The sequence below is a fragment of the Euwallacea similis genome, chromosome 23 (genome assembly GCF_039881205.1).
Source record: "Euwallacea similis isolate ESF13 chromosome 23, ESF131.1, whole genome shotgun sequence".
Taxonomy (NCBI): domain Eukaryota; kingdom Metazoa; phylum Arthropoda; class Insecta; order Coleoptera; family Curculionidae; genus Euwallacea; species Euwallacea similis.
The window spans coordinates 2,059,803-2,083,063 of NC_089631.1; the positions used below are offsets into that span (position 1 = coordinate 2,059,803).

At 36.7% G+C, this 23,261-nt stretch overlaps 1 protein-coding gene across 6 annotated transcripts in view; it reads right to left on the reverse strand.

The window, feature by feature from the left end:
* The window catches only part of Mhcl (Myosin heavy chain-like), an 87,918-nt gene that overhangs the window by 3,750 nt on the left and 60,907 nt on the right, over positions 1–23,261 (reverse strand). For 3 of the 6 annotated variants that reach the window (XM_066401713.1, XM_066401715.1, XM_066401716.1), the window contains 4 exons: positions 12,159–12,431; positions 6,081–6,170; positions 836–1,058; positions 643–779 (listed from right to left, as the gene is read on the reverse strand). In XM_066401713.1, coding sequence (XP_066257810.1) covers positions 643–779; positions 836–1,058; positions 6,081–6,170; positions 12,159–12,431 — 723 coding nt within the window. Of the gene's footprint in view, positions 1–642; positions 780–835; positions 1,059–2,515; positions 3,428–6,080; positions 6,171–12,158; positions 12,432–13,524; positions 15,765–23,261 lie in introns of those variants that run through there. The other 3 variants (XM_066401717.1, XM_066401714.1, XM_066401718.1) reach the window with 3 other exon arrangements.

A 23,261-nucleotide genomic window follows, 5' to 3' on the forward strand; every position in this document is an offset into this window, starting at 1 on the left:
AAAACATTATCGATTTTTGGGAATAGAAGAGTACATTAATGGATTTTAAAAAAACAATTGTGTCGAACAATAGAATTCTGGGAGTAATTTCAACTTAAGGTTAAAGTTTGAAATTGGTAATAAATGCCACTACACAACTACTCCTAGTTGCATATTTTCAAATGAATTTGTCAACCCTACAATACCACCTCTGATCTCAAATGAACAAATCGCAGCTCCAAATCTATCACCTTTATTTGCCATACATGGACAATAATACGGCACTTTTCATTACTTGTTTATGGCAAATTTCAACTAAAGTAAACAAAACCAAGACGATTCACACCTACTACAATAAGCAACACGTTGTGGGAAATAATGGCGGTTTGGTAAACCACACTACACAAATAAATCAGACCCAAAGGTTTATTTCAGGTTTCGAGTTACGCACAGTGTGCAACGAGCGTTGCAATCAACAAGTACCACTGTATCAAATCTCTTATTGTTTATCACACTTGTGCTTACTTGCTGTTATTCGTTGGGGAAGCATTGTTACCTTAGCTGAGTGGTTTTTACAAAATAAAAGAATTTGAGAAACTAAATATTGGCGTAAACATTTTCGAATGGAAAATGCGTAATTTGGATAAAAGGTTCTTTGCTGACCTTTTTCTCTAGTTGCTTCTTGAGTCCCACAAGCTGTTCTAAGTCATCTTCATGCTGCTGCTGCAGCCTCCTCTTGGTGAATTCCAGTTCCTTTAAAGCTCTTTCATATCTCTGTTTATAGACTCCATCGCCTTCACCTAAACAATTGTCAAAATCACAGAAACAATTCTCTAAATATTTAAATTTCACTTACTTCCTTCTTCATCCTCTTCGGCAATACCATTTAAATCAGATTTCGCGTATAAAAGCTCCATTTCCAGCCTTTCTGAAGCTTGCTGCAGCTCCTTGTTTTTATGTTTAGTCTCCGAAAGCTCTTTTTCAAGGCGAAGCCTCTCCGACGTTTCGGCATCCAATCTCTCCGCCGCCAGGGTCGCGGTCGAGTGCTCTTCGGCTAAATCTGCTGTCATTTCGCTCAACTAACAGAAAAGAGAATGTAGAAAATACGAGATAATTAAATCAAAGTTACAGGTATTTCCTCAAGGTAAAGGAGAGAAAATAGTGTCAATAACGTCAGCACTTCTTAGGACGATGCTTAAAGCTCACAGAAGCTTAATAATCGTATGCAACTTCAAGAATGGAGGATGAGGCTGTGATCACATGAGGAAAAATATTTAGCTGAGAGTATATAGACGCATTTTGCAGTTAGTAGCTGCCGACTGATATAATCGATCTGTTTACTATAAATTAGTACCAAAATGAGCCATTTTTCTATCAATCTGAACCAATTCTCGAATACTGAAATAGACACCTCTGACATACAATTATTGGTTCGTTAAAACATTAATGCATACAGATATCGCTAAATTTAACCAACAAGCACATTCACAAACTTACGCACTGTCAATATATTATATTATATGCCAAGGTCTGCATTTTGCAATTTAGGCCTTTTGCTTTTTATTTGAAAAGCTGCCAGATTAAACGCGTTAACGTCCTATAAATTCATAATCCGGTACCATGATATTATGCACAGAATACATTGGTCGAGTAATGGCAAAAATGGGGCTGTGTGCAATGATCTAATTTCTTGATAATGACGGCAATTGTGGAAAAGCCCAGGGTTTCTTAATTTGATTTTCAAGCGACTTTGCTTAATTTAATTTAAAATAAACTCAAGTTTTTCGTGTAGAAGATCGAGTCAAGTCAAATCATTTCATGACATCTTCCTGGGGAACGGTTGATTTCTCATTATTCGTAATTTTAAGGATCAAAACTCACATGTTCTTGATCATCGCATTTTCCAAAACACTCCAAAATTTCCAATAAGTTATACGAAAGACTTAAATTGAAAATTTCTTGTTTGTTGCCTATTCGAGAACATTTTATGTAGTCCTTCTCGAACTTTCTAGAATCTCGAATTGTGGAGTCTCCGTATTAAAATTTTTTTAATTTGTACATCTACACACTACATGAATTTTTCCAAAAAAATTTAAAAAGCCATCAAAAACTTAACATTTAATCTAAAAAACTACCTTTACTGGAATATATTTAAAAAAAGAGTGTTTAATATACTGAAAATCCCATAAATTTGATTAGGAGCGATAGCTGAAGATATTCCTCACCACAAGGATGGGATTATTTTCGTATTGTCCTGGTGTAGCTAGTGGAAACCGTCATCAAACTACTCGATAACTAACGGATAAAAATCTCTCTAGTCTGAGAGTGTATCTATTTGGCAAACTCTCAAACAGAATTATGCATTTTACTCATTCCTGCCCCATTTTCCCACGAAATATCCTCAAATTCCTGTTGTTTTGAAAGCCATTAATTACAGCTGACTAATGGCCCACCTGATGGCATTAACAAACTCAGATATTTTTAGAATCCTCGCACTCATCTCTAACCTACTTTGTCAAATTATGGTCACCAATACCTCATCAATTTCATTATCAGTGTTGCACTCCTCCACATCAGGCAAATCATGGGCGGCAGAGCTCCTAGACACACTATCACCCCTACTAAGAAGACACCCCTTGATCATAATGTTGGTGGCGCTTTTAGACCTTCCAGAATGAGGCAAACCATTCCTCTTCATGCGCAAAGTGTGCTCCTCATCCTCCTTCCCTCCTACCCTCTTCCACTCGTCCATCACGTGATCAGTTCTCTGGAGAAAGTTGGAGATTTTGTTTGATAAAGCGTTAGATGCACTTTCTCGTTCCAAATGAGCAGGAACAGGCTTCACATTCTGTCTTAACTGACCTTTAGTCCCCAATACAAAGGACAAATTGGCGTCATAGACCAGAGATGAGTCATCTTTATGGGAAATATCATCCTCGTTCGACTCGTAACTTTGAGGAAAAACTCTTCGCGTTGGTGGACAACGTTGGTAGTACGAGGGAGGACTTGGTGACTTTGTATGCGAGTTTCTCAAATTCCTCACGGGCTGGTAACTGGATTGATAGCTCGTAGGTTGATAACTTGTACGTTGATAACTCATGGGTTGATAACTTGCAGATTGATAACTTGTTGGTTGATAGCTCAAAGGTCTGTGGCTCACGGGCGTTTGGACAGGGATGTACCTGCTTTGATATGGAGGGAGTCTGGATGGGATGTCAACGTCATCCTCATCGGAGTTGTCATATAAGGTTTGCAGAAAACTGGATTTGGAAGTGTAGTTGGAAGGCAACAGCGGCATTCTTGATAGAGACGATTTAGATGAGTGAAAGGAACATGAAACGCGATAGAGAAAACGCGACCAGTGGAAAATTGAGAGCTACTGGAACGCTTTAGTGTCTATGAGAAAATACAATGCCGCAAGGCTACGAAGTACTTACTATCTTTTAAACAGGCCAGAATACTTAATCCCTCCCAAAACTCATTGCCAGAAAAAATTCTCAAAACTCCCCGGACTTGGACTCTATCTATTTCCAGCAATCAAAATTTCACTGCTAAACCACAAAAAAATTTCAAGCTTTCTCGAGGAAATTCGTATGGATAATTAGACATCGTAGGCCTCTTGATTGGGACGCGATCCAAATAACCGACCTAAAGTTGAAGAGTAACTAAAATTAGCCTGATTCATGTAACCACCAAGCTCCAGTGCATTATTTCAGCCATTGTCCAGTATTACGACCGATGTGTCCTTGCTATGTCGACCTGCACGTTACATACACTTCCGGAAATCCGATTTAGATGTCACAGTCCAATATTTCACTCTAAGATGACAAACTTGTACCACAACAAATAAATCAGGATGAGTATAGAGAAAATTTAATGAGGTGTGAATTAGAAATTGAGATCCTGTTTTTGTGTTTTATGACGCGGACGGACTGGTGAAGGTCTGTAAATATTAAAAATTTCTAGACATTTCTACAGGGTTTTCTTCTCATAGCTTACGCTGCTTTTCTATCACTGTCTCCCTCATTTGCCCTCTTGACTTTTCACTGAAACTTGGCACTTTATTACTTTCCCCAGGTGTCATATTTCTAGTTTTCTACAATGGTTGTCTTAAAACCGATAGTTCAAAGTACTGACAACTTTATTTTGAATATAACTTCCATGGACACGCAAAAGCTGACCATTACTCCACCTTTATTTCATTGTTTCTGTGAAAATGTACTCTTTTTCAGGAAACTTTTGATAATTTAAAGACATTTTGAGTAACTGGATACCTTTCTTGAGTGAAGTTGTACAATAAATTATCCTAAATACAGTTGAACGTCAACATGGGAATCTCGAAAACTTCTACCTATATAAATCTTTCAGCCTTCCGGAGAAATTTTATTTTTTCCTATTTCAGTATATTTCTGCATTTTTGAGCCATTCTATTGGGCCAAGCTTGAAAACTTATTCTTAGGAGAGATAGCTAAAATTGTTTTCAAAGGCCTTTAGATGGCATAAGCAAGCAACATCTCCCCTGAAAGAATATTTCAAGATTCAAGTCTAGAAAGCAATATATTGGCATTCTAATTACACAAGTTTGAGGACCATCCTGTACTTTACATATCTTCTAACTTGCAGCAACTAGCAGAACTTCTAAATTCTATCGGAATGTTATTTAAATTTCTATTTAACTGCCTGAAAATCAGAGTTTGTAACTCTCGTTTTCCTTATTGGGGCAATGCAGTTCAGGCTATCAAATAAACTGGATTGCGCCTAACTGCACATCGAAAGTCGACGAAATAAGGAGGTTTTTAACCTCAAAAAAAGTCATGAATTACCACTGATCTACTTAAGAGCAGGTAGGTCACGAAACTATTATAAACATTGTTGAGCCACTCCTTTAAAACAACGCAAGCGGACGCGCACGCAAATGGATGCTAAAACCAATTAAATCAGGAGGAAGTGATGTCCTAACTGTCGGATTTAGGAGCGTATACAATCCTGCGATCGTAAACTTGGACATTTTTGCCCATTGGACGGTGTCGGTACCTAATGGGACACGTGAGAATGCTTACGGCATGTATTTTTCAAAAGATAAGGGCCATGGGAGCAGTAACAACGAGTGAAGAACCAGAACAATAGATTTGAAGAAAAGAGATAAAATATTTTGAATCGAAAATGATGAAACCAGGTAGGCCTGTCAATATAAGCTGCGACAGCAGGAAATCATTACACTGACAAAAAGTGCGTAATTGAGCACATTTAAACTGATTAAAACAAGTCTTCTTGATTAGTTAACGGTGATGTAATCTTAATACGATTACCCACCATTAAAACGAATGTGGCAAAAACCTGGCTCTGGTGAGACAGTTTCAACATTGCGACTGATCCTAAAAATGGTCTACAGCCGCCTGCTTCGATTTGGATTGAAATTGCCCTACAGAAAAATCAATCAAAAAAAGAAAAATCACGGTCCTCGGTTAATGAAGACAAGTGACTTGCCGAAATCAAATTGCTGCTTTAAACTCTTGTCCAAAAAAATTGCTTGGAATTTTATTATAGCGTCTCGTCCTCTTATTTGCGACATGAATAGGCCGATCTGCCTTTTTCTTTTTAGATCACGTTTTAATCCAATTTAGTTGCTCAAACGCCGACTTTCATAAGAAATCACTTTCATTCTTGTCTGTCTCGTAAGGCCAAAGCAATTTATGGGGTTTTGTGTGGGGTTTAAGTCTCAGGTTTAAGTCTCTAATATTTTGGAGTTTCAAAACCATTAAAAATATCACTATTTCCTGGCAACTTTAGAGAATGTTCATAAAAATTATCAGATCAAAGCAGAGATTCGTCCAAATTCTCTATTTCTATGAAAGTCATTTCGGTGGTCTCCAATTCTACCAAGAGATGGTACCCAAGGCAACAGCTTAAGCCACTTTAAGTAGACCTAAACATAAACGTCCTCCAATCACGTGCCGAAAATCTAACGTGAAGTAATGTTCACACGTCTCGTTTTTACGTTGTGCATAATTAATGTCGTCTTCGTAACCTAATAGCGAATGGAAGACGCGCTAAGTGGTCACTGATTACACAACTAGGTCAAAAAACGTATAATTACATACCTTGGCTTCTAGCTTGTCGTTATCGGTCTTCAGGGACGTCCTATCAGTTTCTAGTTTTTGGAGTTTAAGTTTCAATACTTCCAGCTCTTCCTGCAATGAAAAATCGATATTAGTGTGTTTTAAATACTCAACTAATAAGTGGCCAAAGCAAAGGAAACTCTAGTGCCTCTCATCTCAGCTTGCATATGCCTCAGTTCAAATATTTTATGTTGACTTTGGCATTCTTGACTCTTCTATGGGGCTAACTAAAGTGGTCTATAGTAGATACCATCGCTCTCTATTGAAATAACAGGGAGATATGCCTAGATTTTATAGATAATGTGAAATTTGGTATGTGAGTGTCGTCTTTACCACTCGAAAAGCTTCCTATACCGAGCACTAAAATAAAGTGCAGTTATGTCATGGTCCTCATATGCTAGTTAAGACTAAGTAAGCGCTTGAAAACGAATTTTTTACCCTAATTTTCACTTTAACCACTTGCGATAATTTATTAAGTGATATTAACGTGTTGCTCTGCCCAACCTAAAAACCATAATTATCACCATTCCTTACTGTATAGTACTTCACAGTAAAATAGCTAATTACGAATACTGATCTGACCTTAATCTGTGCAACAAACTATCAATCTACAATTTATTTGCAATTTATGATCATTAAAGCTCGATTCACAATAAGTAAAAAATCTCGGCAATTTTATCAATTATTCTAGCAAATTATGAAATCAATTCCAGGGTAATTTCACGGCACAGTTGACATGGAAATTAGGCCTTAAACGCAACAGAAACAAGACCGAAACTGGCTGACAATGACGTTCATGACATGCCCATCAAGGAAGGCAGGCAGCTACGCCTTGCACCATGAAGAATCGTGCGAAAACGCAGACAATAGTTCACATTACCATCAACCCTTCATTATAGTGTACGCGAGGCATACTAATAAACGCCGCATTATGATACTAATAAGAAAATAGCACTAAGATTCAAGATTATTATGATGGGTAATTTGCACTTTTATCATCGAAGATGGACATGCAGGAAGTTTTCAGCACAATCATCAAATTGACTAATAAATTGATGACGATGATTGTATCTGGAAAATTGAATTACATGACTGAGAAACAATTATTCATCTACTTTTAGAAAGATCAACAATAATACTAATTTTTCCTAGATAAACGTTACCTTTAAATCAGCTGATACTGCTGCACCATGACATTACAAACAATGACTGAGAACCACTGTGCTTTAGCCATGATAGTGCTCCTGCTATGATTAAACAGTAACTCCCTGTGGGAATTATTGCGAGAAGAGGAAAGTAATTTGAATAAAATGGCAGTCACAGTGCATCATACTAACTATACATATAAGAAAAGTTTTATATTCTAACTTATTAGATAGATAAATGATTGTTTCTCATGCAAACAAATGGTAATGTCCCAGTTAAATACTTCTGAACAATATGGATAAAATGAGATAATTCAATTGCTCGACGAGATAACTGTTGATTAGTTGGGAAAAATCTAGTTTCCTTGCAGACACAATTGGCTGGCCATTGGCGAGTTTGAGATGCCTAAAATGAACGACCTCTGTTTATGGTTTAATCTTTTTTCAGGTAACAGGAATTCATAAATTGCTTTCTCTTGAGAAATTTACGGACAAGTTCATAAAATTATATAAGTCAATAAATATGCGAAAGTATCTATCAATTTATTGAGAACGTCAAGCAAGCAAGTGGCTCAAAGCAACCCTTCATTGTGACCCACTTGTACCATTTTTAATCAGGAATGCAGAACTGGGGTGGTTCTTGCACCACACCAATTCCCTAAAAACTGTTTTCAACTACGTTCATTTTAAGTAAATCCTTGATTCCTTCATCTTCATTGACCTTCACCAAAAATACCCTCAAAACACATATTTAAGAAATTTTTTGTATTGGGATCAGAGAAATTAAAGAAGATGGTTAGTAACTTTCGTCTCATTCTCTAAAGGAAGGAACTAACTAAATAAAAGTATGGGTTTAACAACAGAACCCGTAAGCATAATTAAGGCAACTTTCTACCAGGAGTACAGAAATGAAACCATGATAGAGTGGGACTGAGTACCACCTTCAACTGCCCAACTTCTAAAATTTTAATTTACCTCCTTTAAGCCTACTCGACGAATGTTAGGTTATAAAGTTAACGTTTCCTTGCACCCTGTTAAGCCAACCCCTGGGCTGCAGTCCAAGGCCCAAAAATAGTTGTTAGCTGATTGGTTGTTATGGGTACCAAAACCGCCTTCAGGTACCTGAGAGGGAGGCACAGAAAATGGTTGTTCCAATAAATGTGTGGGTCTACGAGTACAGTTATTAGAAAGATTGTTGTTTTATATTTATTTAGAGTTATAAAGGAGAAATTCACAATGAAGTAAATATGAATTTTGTTCATGTGGCATTTACCGAAAAATAGGCACACTGTGGATGATTGAGGAGAGACTTGATAAATGATTGTAATTCTCGGTTACGAATAAATTTTGTTCGCAGTGTACAATTTTGCCTAAAACCTCCTACATCTTCTTGTGGCACCAGATTTCTTTTAAATTATCTCTTAAGACTATTCGAATATTGGATGCGGGTTATAGATGGCCCAACAAAGAGAAATATGAATTTTCTGTAATTTTTACCTTAAGACTTTTTGAATTTTGCTCACCATTTATTATAATTTCTTCTAGATCATTCTGCAATAATAATTTTTTGGTTAATCATTTGATCATTAATCAGCAAAGTGGACATTTTTCATATCTTTTGACTTTATTTTTTTGTTAATAAATTTATTTGACGTGTAAGACATAAAATTAAAAAAAAGAACAATATCTTGAAATCTTCGCACAATCAACTCTCTCTTATACCGGAGAGACAGAAATATAAACATTATGTGATGGCACCACATATTAACCGGGGACAAAATTAGATACTTTCTGAAAATTTGGCCTTAATTTGTGCTCACGATTTTTTTCTGCAAAAGCGATTAACATGCGATTTCTCAGTCAATTTTATTTGTCTCAGTACCGTACGTAGGGCCACTCCTCTTGAATTTCACCAATTATTAAACAGCAACCCACCTCTCCAGAGAGTGAGAGCCTTGCCAAAAAAGTCGCTAAATGTCGCCAATTAACTGCACCTGCCCAAACGACAGTACCAGCGTTTTGTACCTTGATAACCTTTAATTAACGGGCCCAGTGACTTCGTGCGTTCAAACACGTACTTTCTCCTTGGGATCATCGAACGTTCCACGATTTTATTTATATCGAATCGCATATAAAATCGTCGAAATTAAATTCTTTTCACGAAAGTAATTATTACGTAGTCCATTAATAATAGCTGACTATTCGCACTGACAGCGAATTCGGGGTCAAACTGCGTTTGATTGACTCGCAGAAAGCGACCGCCAGAACCTATTGATGACCATTATTACGATTTCACCACGCATACAAAATAACCCTCGACTGGTAATCAATTTCGATCGGTCAATTTCGATTACTTTAGGAATTTTTAACTTAAACAAGTCAACTTCGATAACTTTGTCATCGAAGTGAAAGGAGCTGTAGATTTGTTTGTTTTTAGCTATTTGATGGGTTCGCGGAAGTCTCTGGGCTTCGAGCTGGACCATCATTTGAATTTAAATTGAAAAGCAGTTATAATCGATGAAACGACAGCCGAACTAGAATGTACGATTATTTATAATTATAATATATAAAAAAATTCCAATCTATTTATTAACGAAGCTAGTTAAGTATAGCTAATCCTTGGCTTAAAGCTACCCATAAAACAACTATGATGATAGAGTGCTACGTCACACTCAAAATAGATAGACTCTAAGCACACGGTAGTCTCTTTTGAAGATCTCAAGAACGCATAGAGTAGGTAACTTGCTTTGTGGAGCGTGGGATCAACACACAGAGTCTATTTTCATGTTGACGTTTGGTATTGATTTATTTGCATCTGTCATTAGACAGTATCTCAGTTTATTTGCCAACATTATGTATATGCTAAGCCATTAGTCTACCTGTCCGATTACTGAGAATCTATTATGTGCAAGTTATTGCTGGTATTGTATGCTGTGCCCCCCATTATATGCCAACTAGAACCACATATAATTGCATTTTATCGATAATATTAAATAATGTAAATATGTCAATGACAACCCGTTAATTATTGGACTTGTCTAACAGATATTAGTTTTCTATTGGGGTCAAACGAAGTGCAGTTTTTGTATACGATTACATGCAAATTTATCTTACACATGTCCACTATTATCGGTTTAAAAATTATCATAATTGGCGTACTTTCGGAGAAAGTTGCATCTTATGTAATTCGTCTGTGGCCATTATGCAAATAAGCAGTTTATGGAAACTTTTTTACGGTTCTCAAACAAATTTTCAAGTTCTCTATTTTCAACCTCATGAACATCATCAGACCATAAAAAGGATCTTCTCTAATGTCAACGCGTACAATAATTAAATTGCGCCATCGAGATTAAACAATTATGTTCTTACCATTGTTTTCCTTCTACAACCTTGGAAACCATCCGGAGATCATCTTTTTTAGTCATTGTTACAGGGTGCCGTTTTGCAGTTGAAGGTCTCGTAAATGCGACGCAAATAATAGAAAATTTGCAGTGCCAATGGAACCAATTCAACTTCAATAATGCACTTTTTTGATTATCTGTAATGATAGGCTCCCATGTCCTGTCAAAGATATCAATCAAAAGAAACCTTCATATTTGAGTTTCCTCATATTACAACAATTTGCCAAATTGAATCCTGAGAACCATATCCAATTGTATTTCATTGTTCAGAAATTGTAAACCAATGGAAATAACGACAATTAAATTGTTAATTGTTATGAGGCATTCCCTGGGAAATTGGATTCTTCCTAAAAGTGTTGTATACCAAGGCTTTCATACGTATTGAGTAGTCTTTGCCTAATGGCCCAAACTTCATGTCCATATTCTTCTTCCTTCTATTATTTTCCAATTTGCTTTATATGAAAGTTGACAGTTCTCAGTACCACTGACCATTTGAACGACTGGAGATAATTGAATGAAATTTTTTAGGGATCGATAGGAAGCGTAAATTTTATAATAAGAAAGTACTTTTTTTTATAATTCCAGTGACGCGCTTTCCTGCGGGCCACTGAAAACTCTTGAAAGAAGAAATGATATGCTTCTAGTATAATATTTTATGAAGTAAAAATTATTCCTCAATTTCCTGGTCATTTCTGAAGAAACAATCTTGCTTCAAGTTTCTTCGTATGGATTCGTACGTATTCTTTGTTTGAATCCTCGTATGGGCACTTTAAAAAATTTCAAATACTTGAAAAATTTCTCAAGAAAGTAGTTGCCCACGGAAATCATTCACTTTTCTTTGCCACTAAAATACTTTACATCGCTAAAAACCTTCTTTCATTCTTGAGCTATTCACTAGGATAAATAATTCATAACACGCCTTTGAACGTCAATCGAAGAGTCGATGTTTTAGGAAAAAATTGATGGGCAATGGGATTTATGGTTGTTTTTGCCTTAAAAACCGGTAGAAAGTTGGCTTTCGGTGGGAATGTAAGTCGCCCGACATGAGAAACCGCGGTCTTGTCGATGGGTGTTTACTATCGTTCAAATTTCAAATAAGACACTTATTAGGTGTTAACAAGCCGAGGCCATATATTTTTTAACAGAAAAACTTGGCATTTTATGACATCAAACGCCAGAGTCGGTTGTTGACATTCCAAAGGCACACCCCAATTTTTATGGTTTACATAGAGACCTAAAGAATTTACGTTAACAATGTAGGTATTAGATAAACACCACACACATCCCTCGAAGATTACTAATTAATATCTTACACATTCCACTAATTAAAGCTGTCGAAAGAGTCTTTAAGAGGATGTTATGCAACGTTCTATTACGCATACGTAAACAACGTTATTTATTGGCTCTGCCGCCAAAGCGGAAGCCTTGACGAGATTTTTCCGATAGAAGAAATAATATGTTTGCTCATCGTTCTTTGAATAACAGCTGCTCAAATTACCATAAAAAAGACTCACCGTTTTGGCTCTCAATTCTTCCTCGGTACGGTGGACGTTGAGCAAAGGGGTGACTCTCACCAAAAGCCTCCACCAAGGCCAATCTCGCACTACCATGAATTTCCTCACGTTCCTTTGAATGCATCTTACAGCCAAATCTTGAAGTTTCTTCTGCTGCAGTTTCTTGCGAGCCAAGTAGCCCCTGCAGTTGGATTGAAAGGAAACTATCACTCCTGAAAGACGCTCGTCTCTCTGGGATTCTAGTTGGGACACCACTCCAGTTCGAAAGAATATCTGAAATAGAAAATTAATTTTTGTGATTGTTTCTTAGTTTAGTATTAAAATCCAGTAGTGCACAATTGAAACGGAAACTGTAAAATTATAACCCAAATGTGAAATGAAATGTCTTAGTTCTCCTTGGAAATTTTCTTTTCACAGTTCACAAGGATTAGCCTCCTTCGTGAGATATACAAAACTGCTTGAACATTTCTCAAATTTAGTATTTCTTCTTTATGTAAGAAATTTTCTGTTTGTAAGGAATTTTTGAAGTCAAGTTTTAGAATGGAAAACATACATAAAGAGAGCAAAAAAATGGGAAGGATTTACTGCTCTCGAATCCTTCATCCAGAAAACTTAAAAAGCATCGTTGGTTTGAATAAGAAATGTTCTCATTTGAAACGAATTTATAAAAAATAAATACTCCACAAGTTTCAATGTTAAATTTCATTTATCTCTAGAAAATTTTCTATTACTGCTTTCTAGAGAATTTTTATAATTGCTTTCGTCCAAGAAAGATTTTCAGTAAATTCTTACCTTGTACAAATTTCAGTAGTTTTTACATTTATGATATGTACCTCTGAAAAAATCTTTTGCAGATTTCTGCTTCTTGGGAATTTTTTGAGCCAAGTTTCATGAATAAAGACAAAATCTCATATACATTTCGAAAATTAAGTATATATAACACTTTTTTTGGACCCAGATTTAACTCCAAGATTAGAGGGAAATTTGTAGAGAATTATTAGATAAGTGCCTCTGTCATATTTTCTGCTTAAATTTCAAAAAAATTGATAAAAAAATACCTAAATAAGAGTTGCATTATTAGAGTAAGAAGAATGTTTCGTTATTTATGGCTAGGCCACAATTTTGGAGCTAAATCTGTAAACAGCTAGTGGTTGCTAGCCTATAGAGAATTATTAGTATATCTTAAGAAAATAGGGAATGTCTCTCACGTTCTGTTAGCAAAGGCAAAATGACATATACAACAGAATATTTCTTTGATCATTAATTTAATTTTTATTAATAGCTCAAATTTTCAAAATAAAATTTCTACAGAGTATTTTTCATAAAAAAATTCAGTTTCAATTAACGAGTACTGTAAACCACAAACCTTTTTGGGGATCTCATCCACAATAACAGAAATTTCACAGGGTACTTCCACGTCATTAATTGTAGAATCTAAAACTGTAGGCAAGGATTCAGTGCTGGTTCTACTGCGAACCGATGCAGTCGAATGCGCCTCATCACCATCCACTTCATTGGAAATATTACCGGAATCATCAGAATTGTAATCCAGATGTTTGTCTGAGGCAATATTTTTCGGTTTATTGTCTTTAACGATAAAATCCTCAGAATCTAAGTAAAACTTATCTTTTGGAGGCACTTTATCCAGGAAGGTTTTAGTGCGGTTTAAGTCCAATTTCACAGGTTTTTTTGTGGGCTCAGTTTTTTTCTCTACCACAGTAACTTTCTTGGAATCCTTTAAAGACTCAGGTTTTCTCAACGCGATATTTCGTTTAATTTCAACTTGCTTCTTGGTAGAAACCCCAAGATTCTTATCTTTGACTATTCTTGTAGTTTCATTGTGTGTGGGCTTCACCTCAATTTTTTTAACCAACTTCTTGGCCACCTCAGGTTTAGACTTACTAACGGAATTATTAGCCACTGGAGGTTTTGTAATGGTACTTTTAGCAGTCTTGGATTTAACCTCCATCAAAGGCTTTGCAGTAACTTTAACAACCCCTTTAGAAGCATTAATTTTGTTTTTTACCAACTCAGGCTCGCTCCTTCCTAACGATTTCACCAAAGACAAGCGAGGTTTATTCAAGTTCTGAGTACTCTTAGATTTGTCACCAATCGCTTTAGATCTGGCCAAATTCTGCACACTAACGGCTTTATTCGGGGCAGCTGCAGCTGGCAGCGACAGTTTCGGCTTTGTCAAATTCTGAACACTCTTGGTCTTACTCAGCTCAGCACTTCCATTGTTATCTAACTGATCTAGATGGCAAGGAGTGCTAGGAAAGCTTTTCCTTAAATTTGAGTTGACCGGTATCTTGCTAGCAGAACCGTGTTTCTTCGAGAGACTTAAGTTAGTGGTACTTACAGCCTTCGAGAGTACTGGTGCAACCTCTGGATTACTTATTTCAGTAAGGCTGTTCAAGCGCTTTACTAGTTCTTTGACCTTCCCTGGGGGGACCGGTTTTAATGGAGTTATTTTCTTTTTGATTTCTGGAGGTTCCATGCAAATAGGAACAATCTTCACAGGTGATGAATTAACATCCAGATTAGTCATGCTCTTGGTTTTTACTGGAACATTCGGCAATGAAGGAGGAGGATTTTCTGAATTGGCCTTCTTCAAAATGCACTTGGACTCTATGATGCTGCAAGTTTTGGCTTTTACGAGTTTAGGAATTTTTGTTTTTGAGATTGTTGGCTCAGGAGGTTTTGGTTTTACCAGAGCCTCCTGTCTTTGTCGTACCCTAGACGGATGCTTTCTAGGAGGGGGCACAACTTTGATTGGAGTTTCTGAAGGTTCAGGGGCAAAATTGGGCTTCTTAGGGAGAACTTCTATGGTTACTGGCAAGTTATTCACCTCTGGAGCGAGAGTGCTATATTCATCCAGAATTTTATCGAAGCTGTTAATAACAATTCTGAGCTTCTCAGTGCAAAATGAGTCCGTGGTGTCCACAGATTTAAACTCAACATTTTCATATTCTGGCACCTTTTTCTCCTCGTCAGGCTTCTTTAAAGTTTCAGCTTTTTCCTGCCTCTTGGAGTCGCCCCCAAGCCATTTTCTATGAGTCTCGTAGATCTTTTTAATGAAAGGTTTTCCCATATATTTATTTTTTTGTGTGCCCGACATCTTCAGGCTCTCATCTTCTAATTAATGGCCTTTTAATGTCCACGCCACGGTCTGTTTCACCAAACAACAATATCAAAGGGAGTTTACAATTGTTCCGATTTTACTTTTTAATTCAATCTGGGATACTTGTGGGTCACTGTAACGCGATAGTAATGCTGATTATTTGGGCATGGCACAAATGCAGGTTAACCTAGTGGAAAGCTATTCCGCCTTTCTTTAGGTGCAATAGAGAGATTTGTGGGTACGGTTTGTTCGAATGTGTTCGGGTCAATAGGGTCAAACTTTTACCGCGACTGATTGCGAGATAAAGGATTAGCTTCATGCGAGATGATTTATGAACTTTTTCTGAAAAGCAAACTTAATCACCGCAAAACAAAACAAATTTTTCTCAAGGGAAACAAATTCTGACCGAGACCGCGACGAAACGATCTGCGAAGCTTTGAATGAATGGTACTGGCACCGTCTTCAAAGCGGCAAGGACAAGAACAAACTGAAGTGAAGTCACGAAGTGGACCATGAAGACCATGAAGCCGGTGCCACCGGTAGTACCGGCGGCGTGGTGCACCAGCTCGTGCGTCTATAGTTGGGTACAGCTGCAGGTCCCATCGATGGGACGACGATGGAAAGTAATGTTTAGATTGCGGGGTTTGAATTTTTGCAGCGATTTCTTGTTTAATAAACTATTGAAAGGTCTGCATAGAATTTTGAGAAGTCTATTGGGCTTTCCATGTAAAATTATGCTTAAAAACCTTTAAAAAATTGCAATTGTCCTCCTTTCCAATTCAATGGTTTTTTAGTACGGAAATGTTGAAGCTTTTGATGACTAGGGAAAATTTAGAAAAACGCACTAAAATGGGTAATTTTAGAAAAACATTCGTTTTTTTTTAATCAATTACTTTTGGGATATGGGTTTATTTTACAGGCTGCCAACGTAATTACTGTTTCCACCGCGTTTCAAATCAGCCTGCTCGTATATCAAACCCAAAAATCTCTGATTCGTCTACGCCATACATCGCAGATATTAATAAGATAAATAAACTTTCATGACTGGCATCTCCCTGATAAATGTACCCGTACTTCCCGGCAAAATTAACCTGTACGATAAATAATTGCACATCCAGATGATCTTTGCAATTACGGCCCCTATTATCATTAGCAAACGTCAATCTCTGGCGGATTTTTTGTCCACGAAAACCATAATTAAGCGCATTACATGGTCCGTCGTAGACCAAGGCCCATTATTGGTGGTCTTGCTCGATTCTCGATGAAGATTCAGCCCTGGGACCCAATGTGGAAGAACCAGTCACGTTTCTTTTACTCAGTTAATCGACAAATTGTCTCTTTTTTGGTCGACAAATTGGCGGCGGGCCACTGACCCTCAAAAAATCTTTGTTCTTCGGATAATATGGACAAACCTTGAGAAAGTGTTTGTCAACTTAAAGGAGGTTTCCCACGGAAAAAGTGATCATAAATTAGTTTTCCGTTCCTGAAGCTATAAATATTGCACTCTAATTAAACGGAAAACACACGGTAAACAACAAATGTTAATTTCAACAACCGAGATGATCTTCCCGATAAGGCGCAGACTGCACGGAATCCGTTCTTGCATGATCAAAGGTGTAACGACCAGGTTTACTCCTCTAGCTTCATTGATTCTAACAGATCCTGTCACACTCATAGACTTAAATTTAAGCCAAGAGATTGAGGCCTAGTGATACATCTCAGTTCTTTTTCTTGGGAATTCAATTGTGGACAAAGCTCAACAGCGGTAGATTTTTTCTTAGTGTAAACCAAGCCAGTTCGAAAGAACTGACCACAACTTAAGAAGTAAATTTATATTGTGAGCGGTTGGTAGCAATCTCATCAACTTTTATTCGAGCTGGCTTACCATATGCTGCTAAAGGTTTGCTCAGTATGGAAGTTGGGAATCGATTTGTGAAAGAAACGACAGGTTTCTGAACGGAATGGTTTTTGCTCCTATAAAACTAGCTCGAATCGCCATTGGACAAAAGGCTTCAGCTATTTTTACGAGCTTCGTTTTGAAATGTTAATTCCTTTTTTTCTACTTCACTTTTTTAGTATTTGCTCTTTTTTCACTGTCGAATACCGACTAACAGAAATGCAACATATTAACCACGATAGTGGTAACGGTATTGCAATATTTAATAGCAATAAATTATGGCAATTTTAACGCCTCTCCGGTTAAATACGGCACATGTTACGACATTAATAATTTAATTTCATGTTTGAAAGATTTGTGCCTCACATTAAATAATCATAGATGCATATAAATTAGTTGTCATCTTCGGAGAAAGTTTTCCCAGGCTTTTGTGTTATGGAAATAGCCGGTAGTTTACAATTAGCCAGAAAAGATATTTAATTCTAAGTCGACATAAAAAATTACTAAATATCTTAGAGTAGATGATTTCATAGAAAATTGATGATATTTCAGCCCTTAACGAGTGAGAGAGCCTAGAAAACTCCGAATCATAGGTATATTTTTTCTAAATCTTTAGGTAATTTTTGTTTTGTCAAGCACAAAACCCTATAAATGGTTCTGATGTCTTCGAGTAAATCGAGATATAAAATTTCGAATAATCCTAGAAAAGCTAAAAAGATCTTTTGAATTGCCCAACATTTCTCACCCCTGGAATACCAATAGGGAAGATCCAAAAATGTTTCGAAAGTGAACAAAAAATCATCTACATCTGCGGTACTTTCTAGAATCCAGTTTCTTTGAAATCCTTCATTTTATTCAAAAATCACCCTAAACAGTCTAAACTAACTAAAAACTTCTTCTATCCAATAAAATAAATTAAGGAAAGTGCCACATCATAGTAGGCCTGTTGAAATTGGAGAAAGGTACCAGTATCTTTGGGTAGACCTCCTCTTCCACCTTCATCTTCGATTCGCTGAATAAAAAAAGAAACAACGGTACTCGGAGTGTAACAGGTCTGTGTCGAACAGGTGAGCCCAAAATCGTCGTTTTTGTATTTATTCAAATGAGGCTCGGGATAAATGATATACGAGGTTAAGTATGTCCATTTGCGGGAACTGTCTCTCCGATCGAGAAGAAAGAAAGCCAAAAGGAAGAAAGAAGAAGAGTTTGTTTGTGTATACTTTGAATGCCATTTTGGGCACAAACGTGGGTTATAAATTATTTGTTTTGCTTAGTTGAAATAGTAATGTCGGTTTCTTCTTCAAGTTGTTGTCACAACTTCTCACAAACAAACAATTCAATTTCTGAAAAGTAGATCAAACAACGAACTGTAATTGAATTAACCTTAAAAGAAACGGGTCATTTCTGCGGTTAATCCTCATCAACGTTTAATAAACGAATCGTAATCCTGAATTGACGAGTCTGCAAGTTAAACTCGAATTTGTGTAACCAGAATCTAAACTTTCATAACCTGACGAACTCTTCTTCAGAGATCGTCTTAAGCAATTTTGCAAACTAATCCGAACATCAGATATTATAAATTGAAGAATTCTGGTAAAAGATAATTCTGATATATTGTTACTAAGGATTTTCCTTGGATATGTGAGAGAGTAACTGTAGTAGGCCTCCGAAACGAATATCGAGATTAAGCTCGGTGATTGAATGAACCAAATACGAAATGGTGCCTCGAATAATAAGTACCTGCTTGTAGTTCTTATTGTTGTTGATACCTTTCAACTGAGAAATAATGACGCAACTGGCTCCACAGGGCACATGAGCATTAAGCGATTCGAGAAGATGATGGGCACTAAAGGCCTGGGGCTTCCATAAAATCGGGCAATAACTAGTGCTCAGCATTTGCATGAAATAGCTGTTATTTGCCTACTATTTAGATATACATATATTAAACAGTTTCACTCAAGTGAAATTCCTTCGGCCAAGAACTTAAATGCAGCCTTTATATGCAAACACAGAAAGATGTTCCGATGCCATTCACGTTGGGTTTATGGTAGATTTATTTTTTTTACGTTCATTTAATTGCACAGTTTAGTAGATTTACGCTATCCAGTTCTGCATTTACATGACCATTCAGTGGCTACTGGATTTAAAAATTCCTATTAAATCTGAATTGATGACGGCCTTTTAGTAAGACCGGCTCAATTATTCTTCTGCGACGATTTTTCTGCTATCGCGTACAGTGGTTTACGGTTAGAGCAACGAGAGTGCACAACTTGCCTCCATATGAGGCACATTTGCAGTTAATCTAATTTATTTTACATGTTATTATAATCTCTGTTGATCGGGTTAAAATACAGTTGGGTGCCTCCAGGGTTAGGGCGATGCCTCAGTTCATTTAGTTTTGTTGTGGGATGCGGAAACAGTTAGCTGTTGATGGGTATTATTCGAGCAGAACGATGGGTGTGTGTAATAATAATTGTTCTGGTCATATCTAGATTGATTTTAATATACCTACATGCAAGGGCACTTCACTGATGAACTTTGACATCTGGAAAATTTTTACAAACTAGATTGGCGCAATAATCCGCACTAAACTAATACCGACTTTCCCAAACTTTCAAGCCAAAGAATTCAGAAATCAAACACCAAATACCTGCAACTAGCGACAATAATTTTAATTAAATAACACCATTTGCGCATACAACAAATTCAAGCGAGAAATGTAAAACCATCGTAATTAATTACAAGAGAAATTCTCAATTTCAACTCAATCAGTTCTAATTTATGGGCAAACGGGAAATATTCGCAGTTTTGAATTTTGCAATGAGTGCAATTCCCATTTGAGGTAAAAATACTAGAAAATTTCTAATCTCAAATTCAAAGGACAAGATTACCAGAATATGGGGGGAATGGTTGAGGATATGCATGTGGAGAATTAATCACCCATTCAACTGTCGAATTGGGACGAAAAGCACATCAAAGAGCCCGTTTGCAATTCAAATATTTACAAGCAATGAATGAAACGCGCCGATCTAACGGCGAACACAATCTAAAGAACTGTTAATTGTAGCTTTAAACCACGAGCTAGAATTTTTTCGTGCAATCTTCCTTAATTTAATTCAAGGTATAAATTACTGTTCCATTATGTCCCATTAGAGCTCACAAAATCCGATTTCTTGTCCAGATCCATCTAATCCTAGCTGATTATGTCATTTCCCCTCTTTGATAAGCCTCTATAAACCAATATTTCACTATAACCAACGGGTCAACAGCTTGATCGATTTCCTCTAGAACAGATTTAGCAGGAATGTTATCAGTACAATGACAAAATACGCCGCTCCAAATATGGAAAGTTTCATCGAAATGTGGCCATTTACAAGATTCTACAGCAATAAATTTTCCGCATTTTAACGAATTAAATACTAATTAGATGCCGCCGCAAATACATGGAAGTTTTTGCTATTTTACATGGAATGAACGTAATTGATGTTTGACAAAAACTGAGAACTTTTAAGGTGATGAGATCGCTTTATCAGACACGTTTTAAATCGCAGGTCTTCATGAAGTGAAATAAATCGCTAATGCTAATTATAAGCGATAAGGTGGAAGAAACACGTATATATTAATTAAGTTGTGAGGGGGCCTTTAGATCTGAAATGGCGGGAGAATATTCATGAGATTTGTGATGGGGACCAGGCAACGATCGGTAGAAACAAATTTGGATAAATTTGTCTTTTTCTTGTTCGTTCCAAGAAGAAGAAAAATATTCTTATATTTTCAATCGACTTTCGCATGAGCTAGAAACAACATTTTTATGCTATCACGAATAAATCGAAAATAACTACTCAAACTATAGTCCGTCTAGAAAGTATCCGGATTTTTATATTTTTCCTAATTTTAATATATGTCTTTGTTGTAACATTTCACGACAGAAATAATGCATCAAGTAAGTTGTGTTGATAATAGACTATTGGGAAAATCGCATGACAACTCCATCTCCAAATATTGTTGATTGCAAACAGGCTTAGGATTTGTGAAATAATGTCGCTAGTAGAAAAAAGAAAATATATGGAATATTTGTACAGAAAAATATTCGAAACATTAAAAAATTAGTGCTATTGACTAAACTCGAAAAAAGTGCAGTATATTAGACACTAAAGAGATCAGTTTTGGAAAGACGGCGTAAGATTACCGGAAACGATTTAAACACACACTTTAGAGGTCTTAGAGCCACAAAATCCGCGTTCAGGGTTTCGAAAATTGATTAACAAATTTGGAAATCAACGAAGAATAAAAGTATGTCCAGAAACTGTCCGCGTGTCACTGAAAAGACAAGGTTACATATCAAGAAAACAAAAAAAAATCTCTGTAATGACACCTTTACAAAAACAACGAAGAATAGATTTTTGACAACATTTTCGAGAAGATAATTTTAGTAATGTTTTTATATTTGACGAAAGTTGTTTCCAGCTTGGTGCAAATCACCTAAAAACCTTATCAAGAGAATATGTTACTGTTCAAATTTCCAAATTTCCCACTAAAATAATGGTTTGGGGAGCAATATCTCTGCGTAGTGCTTTCCGTATAGTTAATAGCACCTTTAATAGTGCACAGTATTGTGAGATTTCAAATGATTTTCTTCTTGAAACGACTACCGCTTTATACCCAAAGGGGTAGCGTTTTAAGCAGAATAATACAAGATGCCAGCTTGGATGCAAGAACACCGATTGATCATAATTCCATGACCAGCAGCTTCACCAAATCTCAGTCTTATAGCAAACATATGGGGTCTAATGAAGATTGAAATTGACTCACAAGCGCTTCAAAATAAAGAAAACTTAATTCGGTCAGTTTTATAGGCCTAAATCACCATCACTCAACATTGTGCCAGTAACCTAGTTGCGGGTGTACCTAGACATTAATTAAGTGTTTAGAATTAAATGGAGGTAGTATAAATAAATCGTATGAATTATTTGTTGTAATTTTATAATTCAAGTAATAAAAGTATATACCGAATAATTATGATCAAGCTCTTTTTTCTGGGTGCTTTCTAGACGAACTCTATAAACTATCAGGTTGTTCGGAAAGTAATTTCGTTTTTTTATGTGAAAATGAATGACAGTTTTCGTATAATAAACAAATGCTTTATTAAATTATATATTGGCCGTTCTGGTCCAACACCTTTTGCCATCTTTCTGGTAGTAGCATAATTCCACGCTCATAAAATTTTTTGTCTTTGCTGGCAAAAAACTGATCGAGGTGGTTTTTGACCTCATCATTTGAGATGAAAGTTTTACCGTCTAAAAAATTTTGGAGTGACCGGAACAAATAATAATCCGATGGTGCCAGGTCTGGAGAATATGGTGGGTGTGGCATTGTGTCCCATTCAAGCTGTAAAAGCTTTTGGCGAGTGACCAAACTTGTGTGAGGTCTCGCGTTGTCTTGGTGAAACACTACACCTTTTCTGTTGATTAGTTCGGGTCTTTTCTGTTGAAGTGCATCCTTCAGTTTGTCCAGCTGCTGGCAGTAGACTTCCGAATTAATCGTTGTGTTATCCGGTAAAAGCTCAAAAAAAACGATTCCTTTAAAATCCCACCAAACAGACAGCATCACCTTTTTTTGGTGAATATCGGCTTTGGAAATGGTTTGAGTCGATTCATCTTTTTTGCTCCATGACCTCTTGCGTTTGACGTTGTTGTATACAACCCATTTTTCGTCCCCAGTAATGATGCGCTTCAAAAACGGATCATTTTTGTCACGTTTGAGAAGCGAATCGCAGACGTCAATGCGGCGACACAGATTTCTCTCTGTGAGAACATGGGGAACCCATATATCGAGCTTCGAGGATAATCCCAGGCCTTTCAAGTGGTCATAAACTGTTGAATTCGATAAATTTAACTTCAATCCGATCTCACGTGTTGTTATTCGACGGTTCGCATCAACTAATGCCTTTATGGCGTCTTTATCAGCTTCAACCGGCCTTCCCGAACGTGGTGCATCTTCGACATCAAAATTGCCAGATCGAAATTTAGAGAACCAGTTCTGACACTGGCGTACTGTCAACACACCTTCTCCATACACATCGGTC